The following is a 24,667-nucleotide window of genomic DNA, read 5'->3' as shown; positions in this document are numbered from 1 at the left end:
CACATTAATTAATTGAATATCAATTATGAGTATTTTTAGTCCTTATTTGTGTAATTAGTTTTATAATTAAATTATTATTATAATTATCATTTCAACCTTCGATATGGCAGGAGTTAAATTTTAGCCGGGGTGAAATCAAACACCAAGAATATACCCAATTTCACTTCCTAAGCCAACGCAAATGAAGTTTATTTTTTTGTAAGAAAAATTGTTTGCACAGCGTGGATGTGGCACGGTTCCGTAATTTCATCATCCAGCAGCAGCGCAATGGCACGGACCCGACACCCGACTCGCTAGTCGCTACCGCACCGAAAGGCGACTGGTTTCGTCGTCCCCGTGGCCCGTGGTGGCTCACATGCTTGCTACGGAGTAGGAGTAGAGTAGCTAGGCGTAGTATAGGTATAGCCTCTCTTCGGATCGGCAGATCCTACGCCACTCCACTGCTTCCTCCGCCCCCACCTCTTAAAATCCAAAACCAAACCCCGAAAGCACCACGAAACACGGCAGCAGCAGCGGCCTGCGTGCCTGCCTGCCTATCCACCCTTCCTCCTCCGGCCTCTGGCTCGGACACCTGCGCTCGCCCTCGTGCGGACAGAGCCGAGAGCGGCAGCGACGGAGGCGGGGCTGCGCCGGCCTCTCAATGCAGCAGCAGCCGGAGCCTGCCGATCCGCCGGGCCGGGCCTTACCGCCACCGGCGGTGCCGGCGCCGGCGCCGGCGCCTGTCGCCGCGCGCGCGGCGCACCACCGCCGGGCTAGATCTGAGGTGGCCTTCCGCCTCCCGGACGACCTCGGCCTCGGCGGCGGCGGTGGCCCTGACGGCGACACCTTCGATGATATCGGCTCGGAGGACGACCTCTTCTCCACCTTCATGGACATCGAGAAGATCTCATCCTCCGGGCCCTCCGACCGCGACCGCGCCGCCGAGACGTCGTCTCCCCCGCGCCCCAAGCACCGCCACAGCAGCTCCGTCGACGGCTCGGGTCTCTTCTTCTCGCCCGGCATTGGCGGCGGCGCGGGCAAGGATGCTGCGGCGTCGCTGGCCGAGGTCATGGAGGCCAAGAAGGCCATGACTCCCGAGCAGCTGGCCGAGCTCGCCGCCATCGACCCCAAGCGCGCCAAGAGGTACCGCCTCCTCGATCGCAGCAACTCATCCATTTCTTTAGTTTACCCATGCCTCGCCTCAGTCACCGAGTGATCGACTAGCTCCTGGATGGGTTGGTAGAAACATGCTCGAATACTATGTAGACCAATTCTTTCGTTTCGCCGAGGTGGCAAGGAACTAGATCGGGCGTCGAGGACAATCATGCATGCATGCTTTCTGATGGAAGTGGCTGGAGATTCAAGGAAACACGTGCATTTCCCCTTGTTTTCCCCTTCTGCGGGCACTGTGCATAGATATGGATAGACTGTATCAAGTTGGTTGGTTAGGGGTTGGGAGTTAAGGTACTGGTGGTGGTGCTTTAGCGTTTGGTTGGTGGGATTATGGACAAGTGCTTGTTTCTCTGATGGTGACGCCTGCTTTTTCTACTCCTTTTGCTGGGTGTTGGGGGGTTTGGGCCCGTTGATCATGATTGGAAAAAGGAGGTCAGTGAAAAGGGAAAACTGAGGGCTAGTTTGGGAACTCCATTTTCCCGAGGAATTCCTATTTTCCCAAAGGAAAATGAACTAATTTTCCTTGAGAAAATAGAAATCTCTTGGAAAAATAGGGTTTTCAAACTAGCCTACGTGTTTTCTTACCTTCAAAGTTATATTTCCCGGTTGTAATTTAAGAGTTTACAGATGAAGTGCTGGGATATAAGCTAGATGGCTGGTTCTGAGTATTATATTGCTTAGTTTTGACACTTCAGAATGATGTTAGACGAATGTTTTTTGTTGGGTGAGATGAAAAGAAAAATGAAGCACATTGGACTATTAAGCGATTGGAAATGATTAGAAAAACCTGACTATATTGATAGTGGAAGGCAGTAGGGAGGGACAACCACTGAAAACTATCCAACCAAATCAGTGAAAATATCAGGTTCTAACCATTTTACAAATTGTATCTCTATTTAAACTATGAACCGTTCCTGGCGGCCATCGGTTGAAATTTTAATAGAGAAATGTTAAATTGTGAATAATGTTGGAAGCATTTGGATTTTACATTTCTAATTATCATGTGCAGTAGTCCCGTCACCAAAACCAGATGCTTTCATCTTTAGCATGAAGAGATCTCATTAATAACAAATAATTTTATCCAAACTGAGTAGCTGGTAACATGATATCCACTGTTTATAGTTAAATTCTAATGCTTCAAAATTATACTCCATCACCAGTTTTTCATCTCTTTTGTTCCTACTGTTTGACTTGTAGTAAAAGAAAATTAGAAACAACTAATACTCCCTTCGTTCCAAATTATAATTCACTTTGGCTTTGTCCTAAGTCAATCTCATCTTGCTCAGACCGAGTTTTTATATAAAAAGGTATATTAACACCTGCAAGTTAAAATAAATGCACTTTCAACACATATCTCATGGAATTTGATGAAGTAATTTTATATTACAGATGTTAGTGCTTTTCTGGCGCTGAAAGATACCCTTCCCCAGACCCCGCACAGTGCGGGAAGCCTACGGCACTGGGTACGCCCTTTTATGTTAGTGCTTTTCTCTACAAACTTGGTCAAAGTTAGAGAAAATTCAATTTAGGACAGACCCAAAGTGAACTATAAGTTGAAATGGAGGGAATACATGTTACATCACAATGATTTGTCAAACGTCAAGAAATAGTTTGTTGACAGATATGTAGATAATGTTTACTCGTGAATTAGATTCATCCTGTATCTTCCTTTTTCAAAGAAGCTCGTGATTTTGCTTAAAATCTTTGTAGAAATGTAGATCCGTTGGTTGTTGTAATTGTAGCATGATCAATCTGTGTAGATCGATTGTTCCTTCGAGTCTACATTGGAAAATAGGAATTGAGTGTATAAACAAACTACAGTTGGGTTGTGGCTAATGGTCCATCTGGGTAGGGTCTGGATCTATTGTCACTAGAATCATTTCTTCAAAATCATTTTGGTTTACTTAAACATTTTGTATCAATTTATCATGCAGAATTCTAGCTAACAGGCAATCAGCTGCTAGATCGAAAGAAAGAAAGGCTCGTTATATAACAGAACTTGAGCGTAAGGTCCAAACTCTTCAGACTGAAGCCACCACCCTTTCAGCTCAACTCACACTATTTCAGGTGCCTTTCTATCTATCTGTTGTCTCATTGGTACCGGCCTACCAGATCAAGTTTAAGTTCATGCTATTTCTGGAAGTGATATTTTGTAGGAGAAAAATAAGCATTTTCCTTTGCTGTCATCATAACAAACATGGACCTATCCCCTGATAACGAGGCGTCTATAAAACTATAGCTTCTTTACAAATTGTGTCTAGCTTAATTGTTTTCTAAGCGCGCGTTCTGAGAACTTGTGTAGCTGTATGGACTAGAACGGTTGTACATGGTGTGACCAATCTAAACGTCCCTCACATTGAATATCAGTTCTGGTATTATGAACAATTTGAAGAATGAATGTGCGTTTATTTTATGTTGATTGTCAACTTCGACTATCAGCTTCTGGTTGTTGCTATGTTTTATGTGTTTAACTTTTGAAGTATTATACACTTTACTGGTTCGCTATACTGTCATAGTATTAAATAGCTGGATGACCTTTATATGGTGCCTTCAATCTCTTGCAGAGGGACACGACTGGACTTTCTGCAGAAAATGCAGAGCTTAAGATAAGGTTGCATGCCATGGAGCAACAGGCTCAACTCCGCGATGGTGAGCATTGTCCCCTTACTGAAGATATTATTTATTTCTCTATTTTGTTTTTTTTAGTATTTTTTCCGTCCCTGGCACATCAAATAACAATAAGACCGTGAAATTGTTTTCGGCCTTATACAATAAAAAGGTTCTATTTTTCCTAGTCTCCTCACTCATTCCTTTCTCTAACTGGAACTAGAACAACCCCCTTCTTTTAAATTAAAATCCATTCTAAACGTTCAAATGCCACAATCTTTTGAAGTCAAGTGTCTTTTGACATGAAACCCTTAACCAGTTGCAGTTGTTAGAATTATAGGCATTTTTCTTATCATTTTAATTCCATAAATTAACATTATGATGATGACATATAAAAGATAATTAATCATAGAAATCGTGATCTCAAATATATCCATAACAATATGGATCATGAGAACATAAATCATATGAATCATAAAAATATAATAAGCATATAAACATGGTACATGTATTATTACGCAACAACTGAAAATAAACAGATAGCAACATAAACAGCATGACTGTAATATGGCATAACAGATGAGATAAATTCATGGTTACATATGAAACTGCAGAGATGAACATATGAAACATATATAATCTGCAGAACGTAAAACAGTAAGGAGATGAAACGGTCATACCCTCCCATGCGCTCCGAGGATCCAGATCCTTGTCCAGTTTCTCTTGTCATGCCGCGTCGCCAGGAAGAAGAAGATGTTTATGAGAACGATGTTCGGGCAGTCGCGTAGACGCTCCCCAAAAACCTAATTGTCGATCCCCCGCGCAAGGTCTCGAACGGCAAGGGCTTCGGAGGCACCTGCCCTCTCGCCTCTTTGTGCGCGCAGAGCTACGAGATGGAAATACCCACACTTGCGGCTAGACTGTGGTTCTGAAAGTGTTCTGCTCACGTGTATCAAGCGACAGGCGTGCTCTCCTTTTAACCTCATCGCGCAAAGGAAGCTGAAGGAGAAGGGTCTCGCATGCGGCTGACGAAGAGACGGGCAACTGAAAGGTTTAACCCGGAGTTGAAACTCCCGCGGTTAATGAGTGCTAAAAATTAACACAACCACGCCACGCCACGCCACGCCACGCCCGGCGGCGGCGGCGGCGCGCGCGCGTGTGGCACGCCCTTGTACGTTTCTTGACTTTTCAAATTAAGTGGAATAATTCCCACCATATAAGTCAAGCTAACGACCCTTGGACTTTCAATATGGTACCATTGGTATTCTCCACCGTTACATACCATAGAGTTTATTGATTAAATGGGCCAAGCCCATAAAAGATCCAACAACAGTATGATGCATGTAGTTTTTCTCTAATGTGGACAATTTGACATTGCCTATATGTCTTGCCATGATATACATTGACTATATCTATAAGGAACACAACACTAATTACATTTTACTTACACAGAACAAATAAATGACTGGAACATATGACAATTTCTTTATTCTACTTGTACATTCTGAATAATCTCATGTATCTTGCAGCTCTGAATGATGCACTAAAGCAGGAGCTGGAGAGGCTTAAGCTTGTTACTGGTGAGATGACCAATTCCAGTGAGACATATAACATGAGATTTCAGCATATTCCATACAACTCTTCCTTCTTTCCGCTTTCCCAGCAAAATGCATCTCCACACCCTGGTACCACCCAGTTGCCACCACCGTTCCACCCACCCCATCCCAATGTGCCAAACCACCAGATGCTGTCCCACCCAAACACTCTCCCAGACATAATGCAGCAAGAGTCTCTTGGACGGCTGCAGGGTTTGGACATTGGAAAGGGGCCACTGGTTGTCAAGTCAGAGAGCAGCTCGATCTCTGCTAGTGAAAGCAGCAGCACCTTCTAACGAGGCCTACCAATGAGAATCTGCCGTTTCAATACGTCCCATTGTTCATAATAGCCTGACATCCTTGTGCTGCTTCCTGCTCTGTAAGCTTATTTGTTATTTAATTCATTCAATTAGTTGAAATTGTTCCTTGTCGCACTGGCAGATCGATCCATGTTGTAGAATGATCCAGGAACCCTTCTAGTCTGTTTATGTTTTGGGACCATTTCATGTTTATGTGTTCGGTATTAGGGCATTTGGATTTTGGAGTGAAATTCTCTGATGATACTTTTGTTGTGTTCAGCCATGTTGACTGCATGAATCCTCTTTTGAACATACTCACTCTGTACCAAATTCGTTTTAGGCCAATGGTGGATTCATGAAAGACTTGTTGAATGTATTTTATGTGTCTATATTCATCCTCACTCATTTGAATATAGACAAAAACTACTCCTTTCGTTCCAAATTAAAATTTGTTTTACCCTTTTAATGGATTCATACAATAGTTAATGTATATGTTTCATATATGTGTCTAAATTCGTCATCATCTATTTGAATTTATACTACTTTATTAAGAATCTAATGTGGTTGTTTGGTTCTACCCTGACTTTACCCTCCACGCTGGCACTTTGGTCTTCCTCACGCTTCTGAAGGGCTTGTTCGGTTCTATCCCAATCCATATGGATTGAGAGGATTTGAGGGGGGTTTCAGTCCCTAGTAAGTCAAAATCTCTCTCAATCCGTATCAATCTCTTCCAATCCATATGGATTGAAAATAACCGAACAAGCCGGAATGGTTCTCCAACCCCACGTGCCCTGCCTCGATATCGTGCCCTGTGGGCCTCACGTCCAGCGTCCATGCAACGCTCTCTCAGCTATTGCTCTGTGGACTCCCAACATCTGTGCAGCCAGCTACTGCGCTTGCCTAGCACTTGACTCCGATTACACAGCTACCACACCGCGCAAAAAATAGTGCAAAGCGAGTACTCGAACCTGCTCAAGGAATTTAGGCTAACCATCGGACCACATGTATCTTAGTGTTTAAAAATAAACAATAATTATATTTGAATAAATATCTTAATAACTATTTATATGATATATAAAAACTGTAATAAAGAACAAACAATAATTATATTTGAATAAATATCTTAATACTTATTTATATGATATATAAAAATCGTAGCAAAAAACGAGCAACTTGTTAGCATAGACATAAAATCGAGAGCTACAACGACTAATATTTTAAGACGGAAGGAGTAAGAGCTAAAAAAACAGAGAGAGTACAATGTATTGTCTACAATTTGTTTAGCCTTGTTACATTTTGTGTTGGCAAGCTAGTTTGATCAATGCGTAATATTCATGAAATGTCATCACATTGAGAAATTTCAATCATTCATCATAGTTCAGTCAGATGTTGTGTCAACATTGGACTGTAAGTAAAGAGAAAAAACCTTTCTTTTGCTATGGGTAAAGATCAAAATTTAATGTGTTTGTGTTATTTGGTTTCCTACCTAAGGTGTCACAATCTACTTAATCTTAGTCGCTCGAATTTAAGAACTAATTTTAGGCAGAAAAGTTAGGCACGTTGTGGTGCCTTAGGCAGCAAACCAAACAACCCTTAGACCGTGTCCAGAAGTTTATCCATAGTTTACCTAAAATATTGTTTTTGCATTGTTCTGCACTGTAGATTGCACTGTTCGTAGAGTGGAGTTTGAAATGGGGATGTGTAAGCTGCCGGAGATAGTCTTACACCCATGACCCATTTGCCTTTAGCAAGATCATGTATAATTGCATAAATATGGATAAGTTTTTTAAAGAGTTATGCTCTGGTGGAGCTTCCAAAAAAGTTTCCATCAATTTTACAGCTGATTAATTAAGTATTTCATATGAGTTATGTCTGGGCCTAGGCCTTACCCAAGCCTAGCCTAGCCTTAGCCCAACCCATGCCAAGCAACCAGACAAGTGCTTTTATCTGATTTCGGTCTTGGTTGATTAAGCTTCACCAACAAGTTTGTAATGTTATGTCACTACAATGTCTCTGCGTTGCGACGACACAAATTATTCGATAAAATGTTAGAGCACAACGATTATATGGAAACGATATTCATTTGGGATATATGACCATTAATGTAGATGATGTTTTTGTCACAAATATTTTCATAAATCATATTTTTCTCTTACCAATTTTAGCATGGGGCTAGGGGCAGAGAGGGGAGGGGAACGAGAAGAGGTAGCGAGTGGGGGCATGGGGCGAGCACAGCGGAGGGGAGGGGTCAGCGCCGATGAGAACACCAAGAGCGAGCGAGGAGAGGTGGTGATGGGGAGGGGAGGGGCGGCGGCTGCACGACCCGATGGAAGGAGGGAGGTGTGGCGCGTGGGCTGCTCAGGCCGATTGTGCCAACCCATTATGTGAGGGGAGAGCGAGTAAATGCGCTACCTATATGTTTCACGTGTGACACATGACGACAACGGAACAGTGGAAACCATTGCTTTATAGTAGTAGAGATTACGGGCCTGTTTGGTTTGTGGCTAAATGTGCCACACTTTGCCTAAGGTTAGTCGTTCGAATTGAATAACTAACCTTAGGCAGAAAAGTTAGGCAAAGTGTGGGAGGTTGAAGTCCCCAATGCCCTCTAGGTTGTTCTTGAACCAGCGAAGTCATCAAAAGAATGTTTGTGGCCTTCGATTGGCCCCGTGCACTCGACTTAAATAGCATAGCCCATCTGTCAAGGCCTCTCCTGCTTCCTAAAGAGAAAACGCCTCGTCGTGACCTTTGAGCCCTTCGATGGACCCGGTTGTTGAGGTCTTAATCAGCCTTGTTAATAGGTCTACTTCTCGAAGAGCGGATTCTTCGTTAGGGCTACTTTGGGAACCTCAAATCCCCTTCAGGATTAGGGTGGAAATGAACTAATTTCCTATCAAATCTCCTTCAATCCCGAAGGGGATTTGAGTTTCCAAACTAGCCCTTATGGCCTTTGACAAACCCTGCCTCCTTACCGGTTATGGTAAGTTGATGATGATCCGTTAGACGATGTCAATCCAACCGACGCGCGACTGTCAGCGTTGAACATAGCTGTGGACGCCTCTGGAATGCACGGATGACATGAGAAAAATACGAGATGGGTAAAAATCCTCTCATAAAATAGATATGAGAAAAGAAATATAAAAGGAGAGAAAATGATATTACAGTTTATTTTATTGGTTTGGTGTATTATATAAACTTGTTTTTCTAAAGGAGCCTCTAAAATAATTTCAAATTCATTAAGAAAATTGTTCAAAGAGTTAAAGATAGCTCATTATGCTAGGTCCAGTGCTAAGTGACACCGTCTGTTGATGTGGCTTAGGGTGCGGTCGGTACTGACTAGGGCTGGACAAAATGCTCGTGGCTCGCTGACTCGCTCGTTTCATGGTCAGCTCGGCTCGGATCGGATCGGCTCGTTTGAATTTTGTCACGAGCTGAGCTGACATCCTAGCTTGGTTTGTTAACGAGCCAGCTCGGTTCGTTAACGAGCCAGCTCACGAGCTAAACGAGCTACCATATTCCAGTAAAGCAAAACTATATACATATCATTTACAGAATAATTGATGAGCATGTTATATATATGTGATGTGTCTATGGCCTATAAATTAAACTAATGATTAATGAACTATGCCTATGTGTTAATTTGGTCTATGCAAATATAATTATGGGTTAAACTGATGAACATGCATGTGAATTGTGAATTCATGAGTGATGAATTGTGCTGATTTGGTGTTATATTGACATGGTTTGTGAAACTATAAGTATAATTACTATTTTTATTGTTAAATTAGTTTGAAATTAACTAAAAAATAGTTATTATATACATTTTATTTTTTCTGCTCTGGCTCGCGAGCTAAATGAGCCAGCTCGAGCTCGTAAACGAGCCGAGCCGAGCTGACTCTGTGGCTCGTTACCTCATCGAGCCGAGCCGAGCTGGCTCGTTAGCTTAACGAGCCAGCTCAAACTCGGACGAGCCGAGCCGAGCTGACTCGTTATCCACCCCTAGTACTGACCACATTAGGACTACGTTGGTCAGTATTGTCCACCGTGTTGGAGTCTATGTTGGTACTATCTAGGTTAGATCGGTACCAACCACCTATTGATGATGTGGCATATCCTAATTGGTCAGCGTCATTTTAACCTATTGAATTTAAAGTTTAAAAAAATCTTGAGTCCGATGTATAAATAGTGGAGTGATGGGGTTCATTCACATCCCTTTCTCTCCAATTACAAGCCCTCTCCTCTATTTATAATCTTCCACTCCCTGTTCTAATATGAATCCAAGGTAGAGTCCCAACTTCGATACTGTCGGAGGGAAAATCCTTCGGGCGGCTGGCAGAGTGCACCTGCTCTGATTCTAAGATGAGGAGGGGGTCTAGAGGTTTGCCTGACCGGAAAGATGAACACGAGAACACAAGGACTTAGAAGTGGTTCAGGCCGCGCGGAGCGTAATACCCTGTAACCATTGTGAGTTGTATTGCTTGAGAGCTTGAGTGTCGTGGGTCTGAGTGTGTCCTTCCCTCGTATCGCAAGTGCCCTCCATTTGATAGTCCAAGGGAGGAACGTTACAAAGGGAGTTGTACCTCGATAGGTGGGCCTAGGAGTAGCGATAGATCTGGATACTTATTCGAATGTCAAATTTTTTGTCTTCTTTCTTCGATTGTGAACAAATAACATATAGAATATGCTATGTAAATTTATATTCTTGTTTTTAGCATTGAGGCTATTAATCTTCACAAAAAAATAAACATTAAATACGTTCTATATCTTTTAAATAATTGATATAAAATTCAAATGTCTATCCGAATACGGATTCAGATGTTTTTTTTTCACTTTTTATTGTAGGGAGAAAATAATGTACATAAAAAATTATAAAAAAATGATTTAAATACTTCATAATATTCTTAATAACATCGCCAAAAATAACTTTAAATTCTATATATATGTTAAAATATTAGATTTGTGATATAAGTTGCATGTTTTAGGAACATCCATACCTAGGAGTTACTATAATACATAATGTGAGGCGTCGGGTAGAGCTGGTAGTGTTAGATCTTCTGGGTGTGTATCTCCTCTTGGTCGCTGTGGAGGATCTTGGCATCCTATTCTCTTGCCACGTCTAATCAGAACACAGACGTTGGCCTTGGTGTAGGTTGCGACGTAGTCTGATACGTTGTCGTGCGTAGGGGTATGTGGACGGTGTCGTCTGTCTCCTCCACCGATCTCCTCGTGCCTTGGTAACACACGAGAAATAGTAGAGGCCATAATGAAGGGTGTCCAAGCGACGCATTGAGTCAATGGTTTTGCCTTGGTAACACGTGGGTAACAGTGTAGCCCATGTGTTGCATGCATGGCACGTCGTGTGCATTAAATGCAGGGTGTACGCCACTGGTGCGGGCAAGTGTGCATCTCGTCTGCACTTAATGCTAGCGGGCCCCATGTCAGAGGCTTATGTCAGGCGCCGCTAGACGACTTACGCCAGGTGTCCCCAGCCACGCGTAGGCATCAGACCTTTTCCTAGGCAGGGAGCGTGCCTCGGAATGTGTGGCGACGTGGCTCCCTAGGACCCTTCCTGACTGCGGTCTGAAACATGCCTGAGGGGGTACATGCTCTAGTCGTAATGGTTCGGACACGTGGCGACACCGGACCTCACCTGGCTTGAGGTCCGGATGGCACACGTGGGGTCTGGAACCATTTGTAACACTATAAAAACCATCAATTAAAAATAATGCATTTAGTTAATAATGATAATTATGATAATGAATTGTTCATTCAAGTGTTTGTTATTTATTTGCATTTAGAGTAATTTCTGTTTTCTCATGTTTGATTTTGGATATTTAGTAGAATTTTCCTTTTAATGAAAATCCAAGTAAATAATATAATAATAATTGGTCCAAAAATAAATATTCTAGTTATAAATAATTTTGGTATAATTATTATGATTTTTGAATTATTTATAAATATATGTATTTATATTTATAATTAGAAAAGAAAAGAAAAAAGAAAGAAAATTTCTAAAACCCTAACCGCGGCCCACTAGGGCCCAATAGCCAACAGTCGCACCCCTCCCTATCCTCCCAGCCGCCGCCAGGGGGATTCCTCCCCCGCTCTCCCTGCCGCGCGGGTCCCATCCGCGGGCGTCTCCTTCCCCGCGTCCGACTGCGCTGGCCGCCGCTAGGGCGCGCCGTGCCCAAGCCGCAGAGCCACCCCGCGCCCGACGCCCCGTGCTCGAGTCGTGCCCCGCCCGCAACCCCTCCTCTCCCCGTGATAGAAACTGACGCCGGATTCCTCTCCCTCCCCCATTGCTCTCTTTCTCTCTCTCTCCATTGAAGCCATGGGAAGAAACTGTCGCCATTAATGGCCCTTGAAGAACCGTCGGCCACCTCTTCCTCTCCCCTCGGCGCAATCTCCTCTCCCCTCCCTCTCTCTATAAAAGGGGCAAGCCGCGCCATGGAGTTCCTCCCTACCCGAGCTCGCCCCCTCTCTCTCACTCTCCTTGCTCGCCCACGTCGTCGCCGGAGCTCGCCCACGCTGTCGCCGAAGCTTCGTAGACCGCGCAGCCCCGCCGGAGCCGCCCGACGCCGAGCCCCTGCCCTTCTCCACTCGGCCGACCCCCCTGTCGAGCTCTCCCCCTTCACACGAGCAAGCCCAAGGTTGAAGACAACCCAAAATAATTTTATGTATATTCGAAATCACTTTTTGAATTAATTTATGAATTGTTGTAATTATTATGTGGTAATATGTGAATGTTGTGATTCGGAACTCGTACGCATATGAACTATTGATTTTTGGTATGCGATGAATTAGTGAATTATTATTATGTTATTGGTTTGCGATTTATTTGGAATTAAGGATTTGAATAAAGAATGACAAATTTTGGTAGACGCATGTTAGTAGTAAGAAGACTAGATAAGTAATGTCATAGTTAATTTTGTTCACAATAAATTATGGAATTTATTTGGAAGGTTATAATCATAAGTTCATTTTAATAGATAATAGAAGCTTTTCTTAACATTGAATTAGTAAATGGTATAGAATTCATGGAAATATAAATACTATAGGTTATTAGATGATTTATCTCCGATTATTTTAATGGTACTTTCTTTTAGAAAGAAAGGAGAAAACTAAAAGAATATCACTAGTCGTAATGAAAATAGGTTTCTACTAGCCAAAATAAATGTGTCAATGAGTATAGCACTTAAATTCTTAAAATTAGTAAAACACATGTTTATGTCAAAATAACCATGATTATGTTATAAAAAGCCAATTAGTAATTTATATTGATTCTTAGAATATTAATGTTAGTAGAATCATGAATAAACCATTTTTAGCTATACACATAAGTTTTGTTTAGAAATAAAAGGAATAAAATCTATTAGTCTATTATTAGTAATAAAGAAAATAATTAGCCTTTATTTTCATAAACAATGTTAATACATATTATACTAGATAAAATTAGTATTATAGCCACCTACTCGTAATTTCATCAATAATGACTCGCAGTAATAGTCATAATGAGTTAATAAGTATTTACGCTTTAAGACGTAATTATAAGTGTGATAAGTGTGATGTATGAATGTGAATGTAATGGTGAATGATTACCCATGTACTGGTGTATGTTTATTTATTTGGCGTACGTATTCTTTTGTATGTGTGATACGCAAATCGATGCTAGAAGTTAGACTGTGAGTTAGACGAGCCTAACACGTTCGAGGATAACCCGCAGGACACGTTCGAGCAAGGCAAGTGGATTCTCCCTCTACATATTCTATTTGTACCCAATTAATACATATAATAATGTTTAATTTTTGGATATATTGCATAATTTGATGGGATTTGTCTAATTAAGAATTTCCTAGATTTACCAACGGTATTCCTTGATTTCTCTGGAAAAATACTATGTTTTGCAAATTTGTGCTACTGCTCAACTTAATAATTTTGATGTCACTCATTATTGATATTAATGTTCCAGAAATGAAATCGGCATTATGGTGTTAACCCGATGGTCAAACAAGGTTATTTCATATTAATTGGAACATGGAATGACCACCCAGGATAACAGTGCAACCACGAGTGCTATCATGGCTCTAACATTAGTAATTAGCTTTATATGCTTAGTACCTAGCAACCTTACCTGAAATATGGGCAAGAGGGGGAGCGGAAGTGGTGGTAGTTCACGTTAACATGGGGACGTATTCTTGGCTAAGGTACCTTGCCCAGAGGGCGTCCACACCGACTTGGAAACCTTAGTGGGTTGCTTCGTATTAAGTGTATTTTGTGAAAGCCTCATAATGGATCCCTAGCCATTCACATTGGTAGTGTTTACGGATCCGATCAACCCAGGCTAGATGGGATACATGGCTTGTGGGTAAAGTTGTACCACCTCTGCATAGTGTAAAACTGATATGTCAGCCGTGCTCACGGTTAAGAGCAACCTGGAACCTCACATGATAATTGAACTTAAAGATGAACAATAAATCGAGATCTGATGATCTGCCAATGGTTTGCTTAAGTGGTTTCACTTAAGTGCTTTTGATATACTCTTATACCTTTGTTTAAATGGGATACTTGGAATACACACTTATTAGTAAGACAGGTGTTGCTAATAAAATATTGACCAACTAAAATGCTTATCGCTTAACCTTAGCCTTACCTTGTTAAACTTGCATTAATTTTCCCCCACTTGCTGAGCCCCGACCATAAGTGAGCTCACCCTTGCTAATATTTTGATCAGAGGGTGATGAAGAAGACCGTGACGGAGATTTCGATGAATACTGAGTGTAACGATGCGCCGGTCATCTTCTTGTGGGAGATTACCCATGTTATTTCCGCTTTACTTTGATGATACATTTTAAGATACTATTATCTGGATGTTGTAATAAAGACTATTCTACTCTCTTTACGTCGTTATTGCATTGTCTTTTGATATATTACACTTGTGACGTCAACATATGTGTGGAAATAGATCTTGGCACACATATGATATGCATTCGATTTTGGCCCCAGAACCGAGTGTGACACCACTCCTGGGGGTCCAGAATTGTTGTTGTAGTGGAAGAGTGCTTTTTCTCTAGGGACATGGAGGTGCTCTAGACCCCCTTTCTAGGGATCTGGAGGGCCCATGTGGAGGTCCGGGTCCCACCCTTGGGGGCCCAGACCTATGGTCAAAGTTGCTGATTACTCCCTTCTATGGGACTTGTGGTGATGCTAGTCTGGCCCAGGAAGCGAGCCCTAGCTAGCCCAAGGCCACATATGGTGGGTCCTAGCCCTAGGTCGGGCTGGACACTCGGTAATTTCGTGGCTTTGGGCAACCACAGGGGTCTCGCCTTGACCCAGCAAGAGTGGGTAACCCGTATTTAAGTATCGATAGATACGTTCATTGACTTGCTCCATGAGCAACTTCCTAAGACCCATGGTAGTGTGGGCGGGTCTTCTTCGGTGGTCTTTCTTTCGTCCATCATTGGCAAGATTATGTTCATACTTGTCCCTGTTCCTTGACTTTGCAACCTTTGTTTCCTCATTTATGTCCTCCATATTCATATTGACTAAGTGTTGATGTTCCTCCTATTACTATTGAACCTGCTACGACCTGTGCTCCTCCTCCTACCACCGAAGCCCCTTCCACTAATGCTCCTCCTCCATAACCATTTGCTTATTTGTATCCTCCTCCACAACCTATATGGATATCCATATGGTCCTCCTCCTTATGGACCGTATTTTTCTCCTCCATATGTTCCTACTTATGGTGCTCCTCCTGTGTTCCCTCCCTTGTATGGTGCTCCTCTCACATATGGTGTTTGTGCTCCTGTTCGTTCTCCTACATGTATGGTAGTGGCCCAAGCAACCATTGCAATGGAGCCTCCAACCAGTCCGCATACTATGGTGCATCGTAGTTCCACGACGACATGACTAGACTAAGTTGGAGGACGAAAGACTTGGAGGTACACACATACTTTTATGAGTTGGACCCAATTTTTAAGCCGGGCATAGCTTTTTAGTTCATAAATTTATAGGTGCACTTTGTTGATGGTAATTGTCACACCCGAGTTTTAGGGGCACCAAACCCAAGCGCGAATCATCACCAAGTGTGCCAGGATCAAGTCTCACACATATGATGACACATGGTACAGAAACAAATGTCACAACTTTAATATATAATAGAGTTCTATACAAAATAGTTAAATAATTACATCATACGAAGACAACGATCCAACAACCAAAGTTGACTGGGAGTCGATGGCCTAGACCACTCACGAACTCATCGCGACATCCTTCAAACGCATCATCTTGTGGTACCTATCCTTGACCTGGGGGGATGTGAGTACATCAAGGGTGAGCTCACATACGTTTATCGCTCAACAAGTTGTGGGGAATAATGTGCATGAACTCACCAAAGGTGGGAGCTCATGTGAACTGTAAGGCTTACCAAAGGAGGTGGTTAAAGCTGAGCGTTGCTTTTAAAGTTGGTCGGAATTTTATTAGCAGTTACTAAGTATAAGTAGATACCAACCCAATTAAATAAGAGATCACAATTAATAATAACACCCGCGATGCAATGCATATGATAGATTAAGTTCAGTTCCATAAATTAATCATGCGAGAGCCCTAAGTCGCTCTTGACCGTGAGTACGGCTGATATACCAATTTTACACTCTGCAAAGGTTGTGCCCTTTACCCACAAGTCGTGTATCCCATCTAGCCAGGGTTTTCAAGGCCCTTAGACACTTCCTAGGTGAATGGCTAGGGATCCACTACGAGGCCTTTACAAAGGTCCACTAGCTTCGAAAAAACCCGCTACGGTTTCTGAGAACCTCCCTATAGGAATCCCTTGTCAGAAAAGCCATCGCAGCGTGATCGACCCGAGAACCTCCCTATATGCAACTCCTCTACCGCCCTTGCCCCTTTCGGGTAAGGTAGTCCTCCACTAGCTTTCCTAATTAGTCAGCCAAGGGTGTCCCATTCCACCCTTGTGGTAGCACGGATATCTCAAGTTAAGCTCCATGTTCCAATTAACATAATGATCTTATCATGAACAATAATTAAAACAACAACATAACTCGAACATGATCATAATGTAGCATTAATCCCAAAACCAGGTAGAACAATAACACAACTACCCAAAAGTTAAGTGGTAAACAAGGTGTGGGATAAACAAATCTAGGGAAACCTATTAGGTCCCATCAAATTAACCTGATCATGTCACAGTGATTAACAATAATATTATTGGGTAAAGAGAAAAGTGATCAAGGGTACAACATGCCTTAGACTCGAGATTCTCATATACCAACTTGGTCTTCAAGTGACTCGTAACCTCGCTGCTACTCGTAGCAATACAAACAAATATGATATAGGCGAAATTAACATCACACCAAACTTAAGAACAAATTGTATAATAATGTTCTACGCTTCGCAACTAGATCCTGGGTACGAGAACCACTAAATTCGGAGTTACAGTTATAAAGTTATGATTTTCCGAAGATTTAAGTGTCTATTATAAAACAAATGAGGTACAAGATTTTAACCATAGTTTTCATGGTAATACAATATTACTAGATGATAAACAATATTAATATGAGATTAATGCAACTGGAATGGATCAAAAAGGAGTTAAAATGAATTACTTATGAATTAAACAAGTTTTTGAAATTATTTTTATACTGGAAACCATTTTTCTATATTAATTTCCTTAATTTATTTCACCCTTGGGCTGCGGCCATAAATACAGAAGAACCCAGGGTTCAAACTCAAAGAAATCAGGACCCGACTACAATTAGTTTATACAAGAAATGGACGGCGGGTTATTTTCAATTAAAGCTAGGGTCCCTTTAGCAAAACGGCTCGGTCGAAGGGGCACACGAGGACCATGGCTGTTGGATCTATAGCACACGTCCCGGATTAGGTTGTTGTTAGTCTAGATCGGTACGTAGTGTTGTTCCTCGAATCAAGATCCTACGGTCGACCGACCCCAAGCCCCACTCCAAATCCCGATCGTTCGATCGGACCGACCGCCCAGATTAAATCCCGCGAAGTGGTACGCTATGACCCTATCTCGGTCGGCCGTTACACGATCAGTGGCCACGACCCCAGACTACCCTAGATCTAATCTCAGTCGCTGGATAACGATCGGTCCGATCCGGATCGTCTCCCCCCCTGACGCCCCCTTCCTCCGCCGCGATGAACAGGGCCAGCGCGGCGGCGCCATGTCTGCAATACCCAATCTCGTATTCTAGTGGTTGATCCTTCACAATTCTAGGTGCATCGCAGAGCGGATGCCTAGAGGTATGGCATCAAGGTGGCTTAACGGTGTTTGGAGCAACAACGACGACGTACATCGACGAGGCCCAGAGCTACCTACTACTGCGTGAGGCATGGGTTTCTTTCGATGGGGTCAAGGGGCTCTGAGGGACACACTATTTATGCACCAAGGCTAAGCCAAATTGGTCAGGCGTTTGTTGTAACCCCCTAGCGACGGCCACGACGAAGATCCAGGAGATCCCCCAACTCAGTGTGGAGTCCGCATGCGCGCGAAGCTTGGCGAAGCTCCTGATAGCGGGACCCCCGCGGCATACACACGAGAATAGAGGAGAGGAAAGGAGTCGATTGTAACACTGGTCCCACCCGACAGTGAGACACGCGCGCGAGTGAGGCCGCCCAATGGACCCCGGGTGTCGGCGTAGGTGTACTTTGAGGTGTAGTTTAACGAGGACAGGAACTACTTCCAGCCTGTCCCTGGTTCATAGCCTTATTCTTTTTCTCCAAGCTCAACCCTCTTGTGCTCCAGAGTGATAGCTTTGTCTAACAGTCTCTAGAAGGACAGGAATGTGTGAGACATCAGTTGGTATTGAAGTGGCCCGATCAAATCTTACCGATATAGCTCCTGCTTTTTCTCGTCATCATCCACTTCACCGGGAGCATATCGGGATAGCTAGATGAATTTGTCTCAGTATTCACTTACTAACATGCCTCCCTGTTTGAGGGATAGGAACTACTTAATTTTGATAAGGCCAACAGGAATATGGTAATTCCTGAAGTGACTGGAGAATTCTGCCCAGGAGATGGTGTTAGGAGCAGTGTGAGCAGCGTAGTATGCATTCCACCAATCCGCAGCGGGGCTAGTGAGGCGACCTGATGCATATAGCACTTTCTCCCTGTCAGTGCACTAAGCTATATTGAGCATATTTTCTATAGACTTTAACCAATCGTCAGCCTGTATTGGATCCAAGGAGTTAGATAATGTAGGTGGCTTGTGACTCATAAACTCCTGGTGCTTATCCCTGGCGGAGGTGGTGGTGGTGAGGTGGTAGTTGCTGTCATTCCTGTCGTTCTTGGCGCATTTCTTGGCTTTCTTGCCGCATTTCCTGTCGTTCTTGACATATTTGTGCTTGCATTTCTATCATCGTGTTGGCCATTTGTTGTAGTAATCGCATTTAAGTAGTAGTCACGTCATCAACAGACGGGGGATTCGGAGGAGGATTCATTTCTTGTTCTGGATTAACTATAGCCCTTTTTCGACGAAGTCGTGTGGGTAGATCAACACCGCCTCCCCTCCTGGTATTAACCATGTGGGTTAGAGACATATGGTAAGACAATTTTGCAAGGGAATTGTCGGCGTTTCGAACCCGGGGGGTCCCTGGACCGACGAGTAAATTGTCGCCGCGTGCCCTAGCCCAGATGGGTCGGCGCGAGACGGAGCGCGAAGGGGGAAGAGAAGCCAGAGGGAGACAGGCGTGAGAGGTGAAACCCGTGGCCTTCGTGTTTGTCCCGCGCCCAGGTCGGGTGCGCTTGCAGTAGGGGGTTACAAGCGTCCACGCGGGAGGGAGGGAGCGGCCCTGCGCGAGCGCCGTCCCGTCCTTCCCCGCGCGGCCAACCCCCTGTAAGAGGGCCCTGGACCTTCCTTTTATAGGCGTAAGGAAAGGATCCAGGTGTACAATGGGGGTGTAGCAGTGTGCTAACGTGTCTAGCGGAGGAGAGCTAGTGCCCTAAGTACATGCCGTCGTGGCAGCCGGAGAGGTTTTGGCACCCGGTTCGTGTGGTGTCGTGGCCGTCGGAGGAGCGCTGGAGCCTAGCGGAAGGACAGCTGTCGGGGCTGTCGAGTCCTTGCTGACGTCCTCTTGCTTCTGTAAGGGGGCTGAGAGCCGCCGTCGTCATAGAGCGTGCGGGGCGCCATCATTACTTGTTTAGCGGAGCGAGCCAGATGGGACGCCGGTCTTGTTCCTCGTAGCCCGAGTCAGCTTGGGGTAGGGTAATGATGGCGCCTCCTGTGACGTGGTCGGTCCAAGCCCTGGGTTGGGCGAGGTGGAGGCTCCTCCGAGGTCGAGGTCGAGTCTGTCTTCCAAGGCCGAGGTCGAGTCCGAGCCCTGGGTCGGGCGAGGCGGAGACCGTCGGCTGAGGCCAGGGCTGAGTCCGAGCCCTGGGGTCGGGCGAAGCGGAGTTCGTCGTCTTCCGGGGCTGAGCCCGAGTCCGAGCCCTGGGGTCGGGCGAAGCGGAGTTCGTCATCTTCCGGGGCTGAGCCCGAGTCCGAGCCCTAGGGTCGGGCGAAGATGAGTTCGTCTTCTTCCAGGGCTGAGCCCGAGTCCGAGCCCTGGGGTCAGGCGAAGCGGAGTTCGTCTTCTTCCGGGGCTGAGCCCGAGTCCGAGCCCTGGGGTCGGACGAGGCGGAGTTCGTCGTCTTCCGGGGCTGAGCCCGAGTCCGAGCCCTGGGGTCGAGCGAGGTGGAGTTCGTCTTCTTCCGGGGCTGAGCCCGAGTCCGAGCCCTGGGGTCGGGCGAGGCGGAGTTCTTCGTCTTCCGGGGTTGAGCCCGAGTCCGAGCCCTGGGGTCGGGCGAGGCGGAGTTCGTCGTCTTCCGGGGCTGAGCCCGAGTCCGAGCCCTGGGGTCGGGCGAGGCAGAGTTCGTCGTCTTCCGGGGCTGAGCCTGAGTCCGAGCCCTGGGGTCGGGCGAAGCGGAGTTCGTCGTCTTCCGGGGCTAAGCCCGAGTCCGAGCCCTGGGGTCGGGCGAAGCGGAGTTTCCTATGGCGCCTGAGGCCGGACTTGGCTGCTGTCAGCATCACTCTGTCGAGTGGCACAGCAGTCGGAGCGGCGCAGGCGGCGCTGTCCTCTTGTCAGGTCGGTCAGTGGAGCGGCGAAGTGACTAGGTCACTTCGACTCTGTCGACTGGAGGGCGCGCGTCAGGATAAAGGTGTCAGGCCACCTTTGCATTAAATGCCCCTGCGATTCGGTCGGTTGGCGAGGCGACTTGGCCAAGGTTGCTTCTTGGTGAAGACTGGGCCTCGGGCGAGCCGAAGGTGTGTCCGTTGCTGGAGGGGGTCCTCGGGCGAGACGTAAATCCTCCGGGGTCGGCTGCCCTCGCCCGAGGCTGGGCTCGGTCGAGGCGCGATCGCGTCCCTCGAATGGACCGATCCTTGACTTAATCGCACCCATCAGGCCTTTGCAGCTTTGTGCTGATGGGGGTTACCAGCTGAGATTTAGGAGTCTTGAGGGTACCCCTAATTATGGTCCCCGACAGTAGCCCTCGAGCCTCGAAGGGAGTATTAATACTCGCTTGGAGGCTTTTGTCGCACTTTTTTGCAAGGGGACCAGCCTTTCTCGGTTGCGTTTTTTCCGGTGGGTGCGCGCGAGCGCACCCGCCGGGTGTAGCCCCCGAGGCCTCGGAGGAGTGGTTTGACTCCTTCGAGGTCTTAATGCATTTCGCAATGCTTCGGCTAGTCTGGTTGTTCCCTCATGCGAGCTGGCCGTAGCCCGGGTGCACGGTCGGGTCCCAAGTTCTCGGGCTGGTATGTTGACGCTGTCAACAGTTTGGCCGGAGCCGGGTTTGCGAGAGCAGCCCCCGAGCCTCCGCACAGGGCGAGAGGACGGTCAAGGACAGACTCGACTTTTTTATATACACCCCTGCGTCGCCGTTCCGCAAGGAGGAGGGGGGAAAGCGCCATGTTGCCCTTGGAGGGTGCCGAACATGGTGTCTCCAGCGAGCTGCTGACGGGTAATCCGAGTGGACGCCCGTGCCCCATTTGTTAGGGGTCGGCTAGAGGCTCGGAGGCGCGCTCCAAAAGTACCTGCGGGTGATCTGCCGGACCCAGACCCCTTTTGACGGGGTCCGAGGGCTCGATGCCTCCCTCTGATGGGATTCCGTTACACGTCGTTCCCGCTGGTCTCGGAAATGTCCTAGGGTACCTCGGGAGCGTAGCCCGAGCCTTGGTTATGTATCGAACGTACCCAGGGTCATCCCTTGCTCTGCGTCTGAGGCGGTTGTGAACCCTTCGAGGGCCAGCCTACGAACCCCTGATCAGTAGTAGGCGCGAAGCCCGAGTGGCCTGAGGCGGCCGTTGAACCCTTCCGAGGGGCCGGCCCTCGAACCTCTGACCAGTAGTGGGCGCGGAGCCCGAGCGTTCTGAGGCGGCTGTTGAACCCCTCCGAGGGGCCAGCCTTCGAACCTCTGATCAGTAGGGGGGCTCGGGGCCCGTTTCCTTCGTGGAGAAGGATCCCTTTTGGGGTATCCCCCTTTCTCGGTCCCTGTTGTAAGAGAGAGAAAGAGGAAAAGGAAAAGGATACGAAATCGAATGACGTGGCGTACCTTTTTTGACGCGGTCATTATGGCGAAGGCGAAGCGTCGCCCGCTTCTCCTGCCAAAGATGCCACCTGTCCCGCCGCAGAGTCAATGCGACGGGACGAGTGGTTCGCGGGGCGGCCGTTGCGTGTGTGCAAGCCGTTCGAGGAACGGGCGTTTCGCTTTGAGTTTGAATCCCGCGGTGGGTTCGGGCGACGCGTTGAACGGGTCTCGCCTGGGTCTTTATATATTCGAGAGAGGGTCCGGTGATGGTTCTTTGCTCTGTACTTGTCTCCTCCTTAGGTTTTCGCAACCCGAGGGATTAGCCAGAGAAAGGGAAACCGCCCACCCAATCCTTTCCGCCGCCACCTCCTCTGCTTGGTGATGGCCGACCGGGTGACCATTATCCCGCCGCGCGACCCATGGCCTTTCTCCACAGTCACGGCGGATGACCTGGAGGCCCTCGTCGCCGAGGGTTTACTTCGCCCTCTCTCCGATGAGAGGCAGCCGGAGTGGATGCCCCCTCTGAGCGGAGCCGCCCCGTCCCCGCCGCCGGGGTATGTCGTGAGCTTCGTCTCCTTCCACGAGCGGGGGTTTGGAGTGCCGGCAAGCCGCTTTATGCGGGCGATTCTGCATGTTTACGGGGTGGAGCTGCACAACCTCAGCCCTAACTCCATCTCGCAAGCTGCCATCTTCGCAGCGGTTTGCGAAGGATACTTGGGGATTGACCCTCACTGGGACCTGTGGACTCATCTCTTCTCCGCGGAGCTTTTTGCTTCGCCGACGGGGGAGAGAAGGGTCCGCGCGGCAGTGTGGGCCGGTGGCTACATCCTCCAGCTGAGGCAGGCGCGGGCACCGCAGTACATTCCTGCCATCCTTGCGTCCTCGAACAAAGGGTGGCAGCGCCGGTGGTTCTACCTCCGAAATGACGACGGGAGGCTCCCGTCGTTTACTCAGCGAGTGGTGACCATCGCCGCCGATGCTTGGCGCTACGGGACCCCGCACGACAGACAGAAGAATCTCCAGCCCCTTCTGAAGGCCCTGGAGGTGTTGCGGAAAGGAGGGCTCACCGCTGCGGGGGTGATTGCCGCCATCCATCGCCGGAGGGTGCTTCCCTTGGCGAAGCGGCGGTTGCCGCTTTGGGAGATGACGGCAGAGGCCGACTTGGAGGGTTCGCGGATGTCCTCGGATCCCCTCCCCGTCGACGACCTCCACGAGCGGGTAGCCGTCGCGTTGGGAAAACCGGACGCCGGCGCCCTTTCCCAGCCCTTGATGCGTCCTGACCGTGGGTGTGTGTCCCTGGTGAGTGTTCGCTCCTTCTTTCTCCTTGCGTCAGACTGCCCTTGGTCCTCACGACCGAGACTTTTTGTCTGTCTCCAGGAGGTAGGGTGGCACAAGCCTTCCCGGCCACCGGTCCCGGAGGACGCGGTGGACCGAGCTGCGCGTCGGGTTGCCGCGGAGAAGAGGAAGGAGAAAAAGGACGCGGAGAAGGCTCAGGCCCGCGAGCGGACGCGGGCCCGAGATGCCTTGGAAAAGCTCCGTCGCCGGCAGGAGAGGGATGGACTCCCGAGGGAGTTGTCGCCGGAAACGCCTGACGACGACGATGATGAAGACGATGACAAAGATGACGATATGGCCGCTCGCCTTGGCCTCAGCCCGGGCTTGAGGCTAGGCCAGGAGTCATCAAGCCAGCCTCCGAGCGGGCTGGCGCCGTCGGTTTTCGGGGCCGGGACGCCGGGGTCCCGGTCCGAAGAGCGGGGGCAGGCCGAGGGGGTACTTGACCCCTCGGCTGGGGAAGTTGAGGTGACCCCGGGGAGTTAGGCCGAGCTGCCTGTTCCCCGAAAACCATCGCCCGTGTCGGCTGTGCAGGAGGGCGATCCTCAAGTCATCGTGGCAGCGTCTGGGCAGTCCGTCTCCCGGGCGTCTGGGGCGCCCAAGGCGAGGATGGCACCGAAGCTGGCAGCGAGGCGGACCTCGACGGTACCTTCGGGGGTCAAGGTTCGAGATACCTCCCCACAGGCACGGTTGATCATGGCCCGGAGTGGGTAAGTACCTTAGGATGTCTTCGTCTCGGTTCCTCCTTTGTATGTCCCGATCCTGACTTTCCTTTCCTCCTTAGCAAGCGGAGTCATGGCCTGACCGATCTGGCTCCCCGGAAGGTCCTCAAGACGGCGTCGGCCTCCGCAGCCGGTGCCACGCCGGGCCTCGCTGGCCAGCTGACCTTCTCGCAAGATGCCCCACAGCGGGGGGCTCAGGCGGCTCCAGTTGCCGTGGAGCGAGTTCCCGAGGCCGGCTCTTCTATCGAGGCGGTCGTCGCGCTGGGGGAGGCGGCTGGTGCGGCCGTGGCCTTGGGCCCACCAGACATGCCGCCGGCGCTGGCGCCGGCTGCTGCCGAAGCTGTTGTCGTCCCGGCCGTGGAGCGACCCGTCGCCGCCGACGCTGAGATGGCCGAGGCGTAGCTACTTGATGTCTCGGAGG

The 24,667-nt window shown here is 47.6% G+C and overlaps 1 protein-coding gene across 1 annotated transcript; it reads left to right on the top strand.

Moving 5' to 3' along the window:
- Positions 1-446: 446 nt before the first annotated feature.
- On the top strand, positions 447-6,028 carry LOC100191182 (uncharacterized). The gene is made up of 4 exons (NM_001136617.1): positions 447-1,122; positions 3,087-3,219; positions 3,717-3,801; positions 5,289-6,028. The coding sequence occupies exons 1-4, from the start codon at positions 641-643 to the stop codon at positions 5,648-5,650; spliced, it is 1,062 nt and encodes a 353-aa protein (NP_001130089.1). The 5' UTR covers positions 447-640; the 3' UTR covers positions 5,651-6,028.
- The last annotated feature ends 18,639 nt before the right edge of the window (positions 6,029-24,667 follow it).

Source organism: Zea mays, chromosome 9, assembly GCF_902167145.1.
Source record: "Zea mays cultivar B73 chromosome 9, Zm-B73-REFERENCE-NAM-5.0, whole genome shotgun sequence".
Lineage (NCBI taxonomy): Eukaryota > Viridiplantae > Streptophyta > Magnoliopsida > Poales > Poaceae > Zea > Zea mays.
The sequence above is the reverse complement of the archived record's forward strand: the minus strand, read 5'-3'. Positions and strand labels throughout refer to the sequence as shown.

What these genes read in the sequence shown, in the direction of transcription:
- LOC100191182 (NM_001136617.1), top strand. Translation starts at nt 641, where the DNA reads ATGCAGCAGCAGCCGGAGCCTGCCGATCCGCCGGGCCGGGCCTTACCG. An exon ending in GACCCCAAGCGCGCCAAGAG is followed by an intron (nt 1,123 to 3,086) that starts GTACCGCCTCCT and finishes TTTATCATGCAG; the next exon opens with AATTCTAGCTAACAGGCAAT. An exon ending in ACAGGCTCAACTCCGCGATG is followed by an intron (nt 3,802 to 5,288) that starts GTGAGCATTGTC and finishes TGTATCTTGCAG; the next exon opens with CTCTGAATGATGCACTAAAG.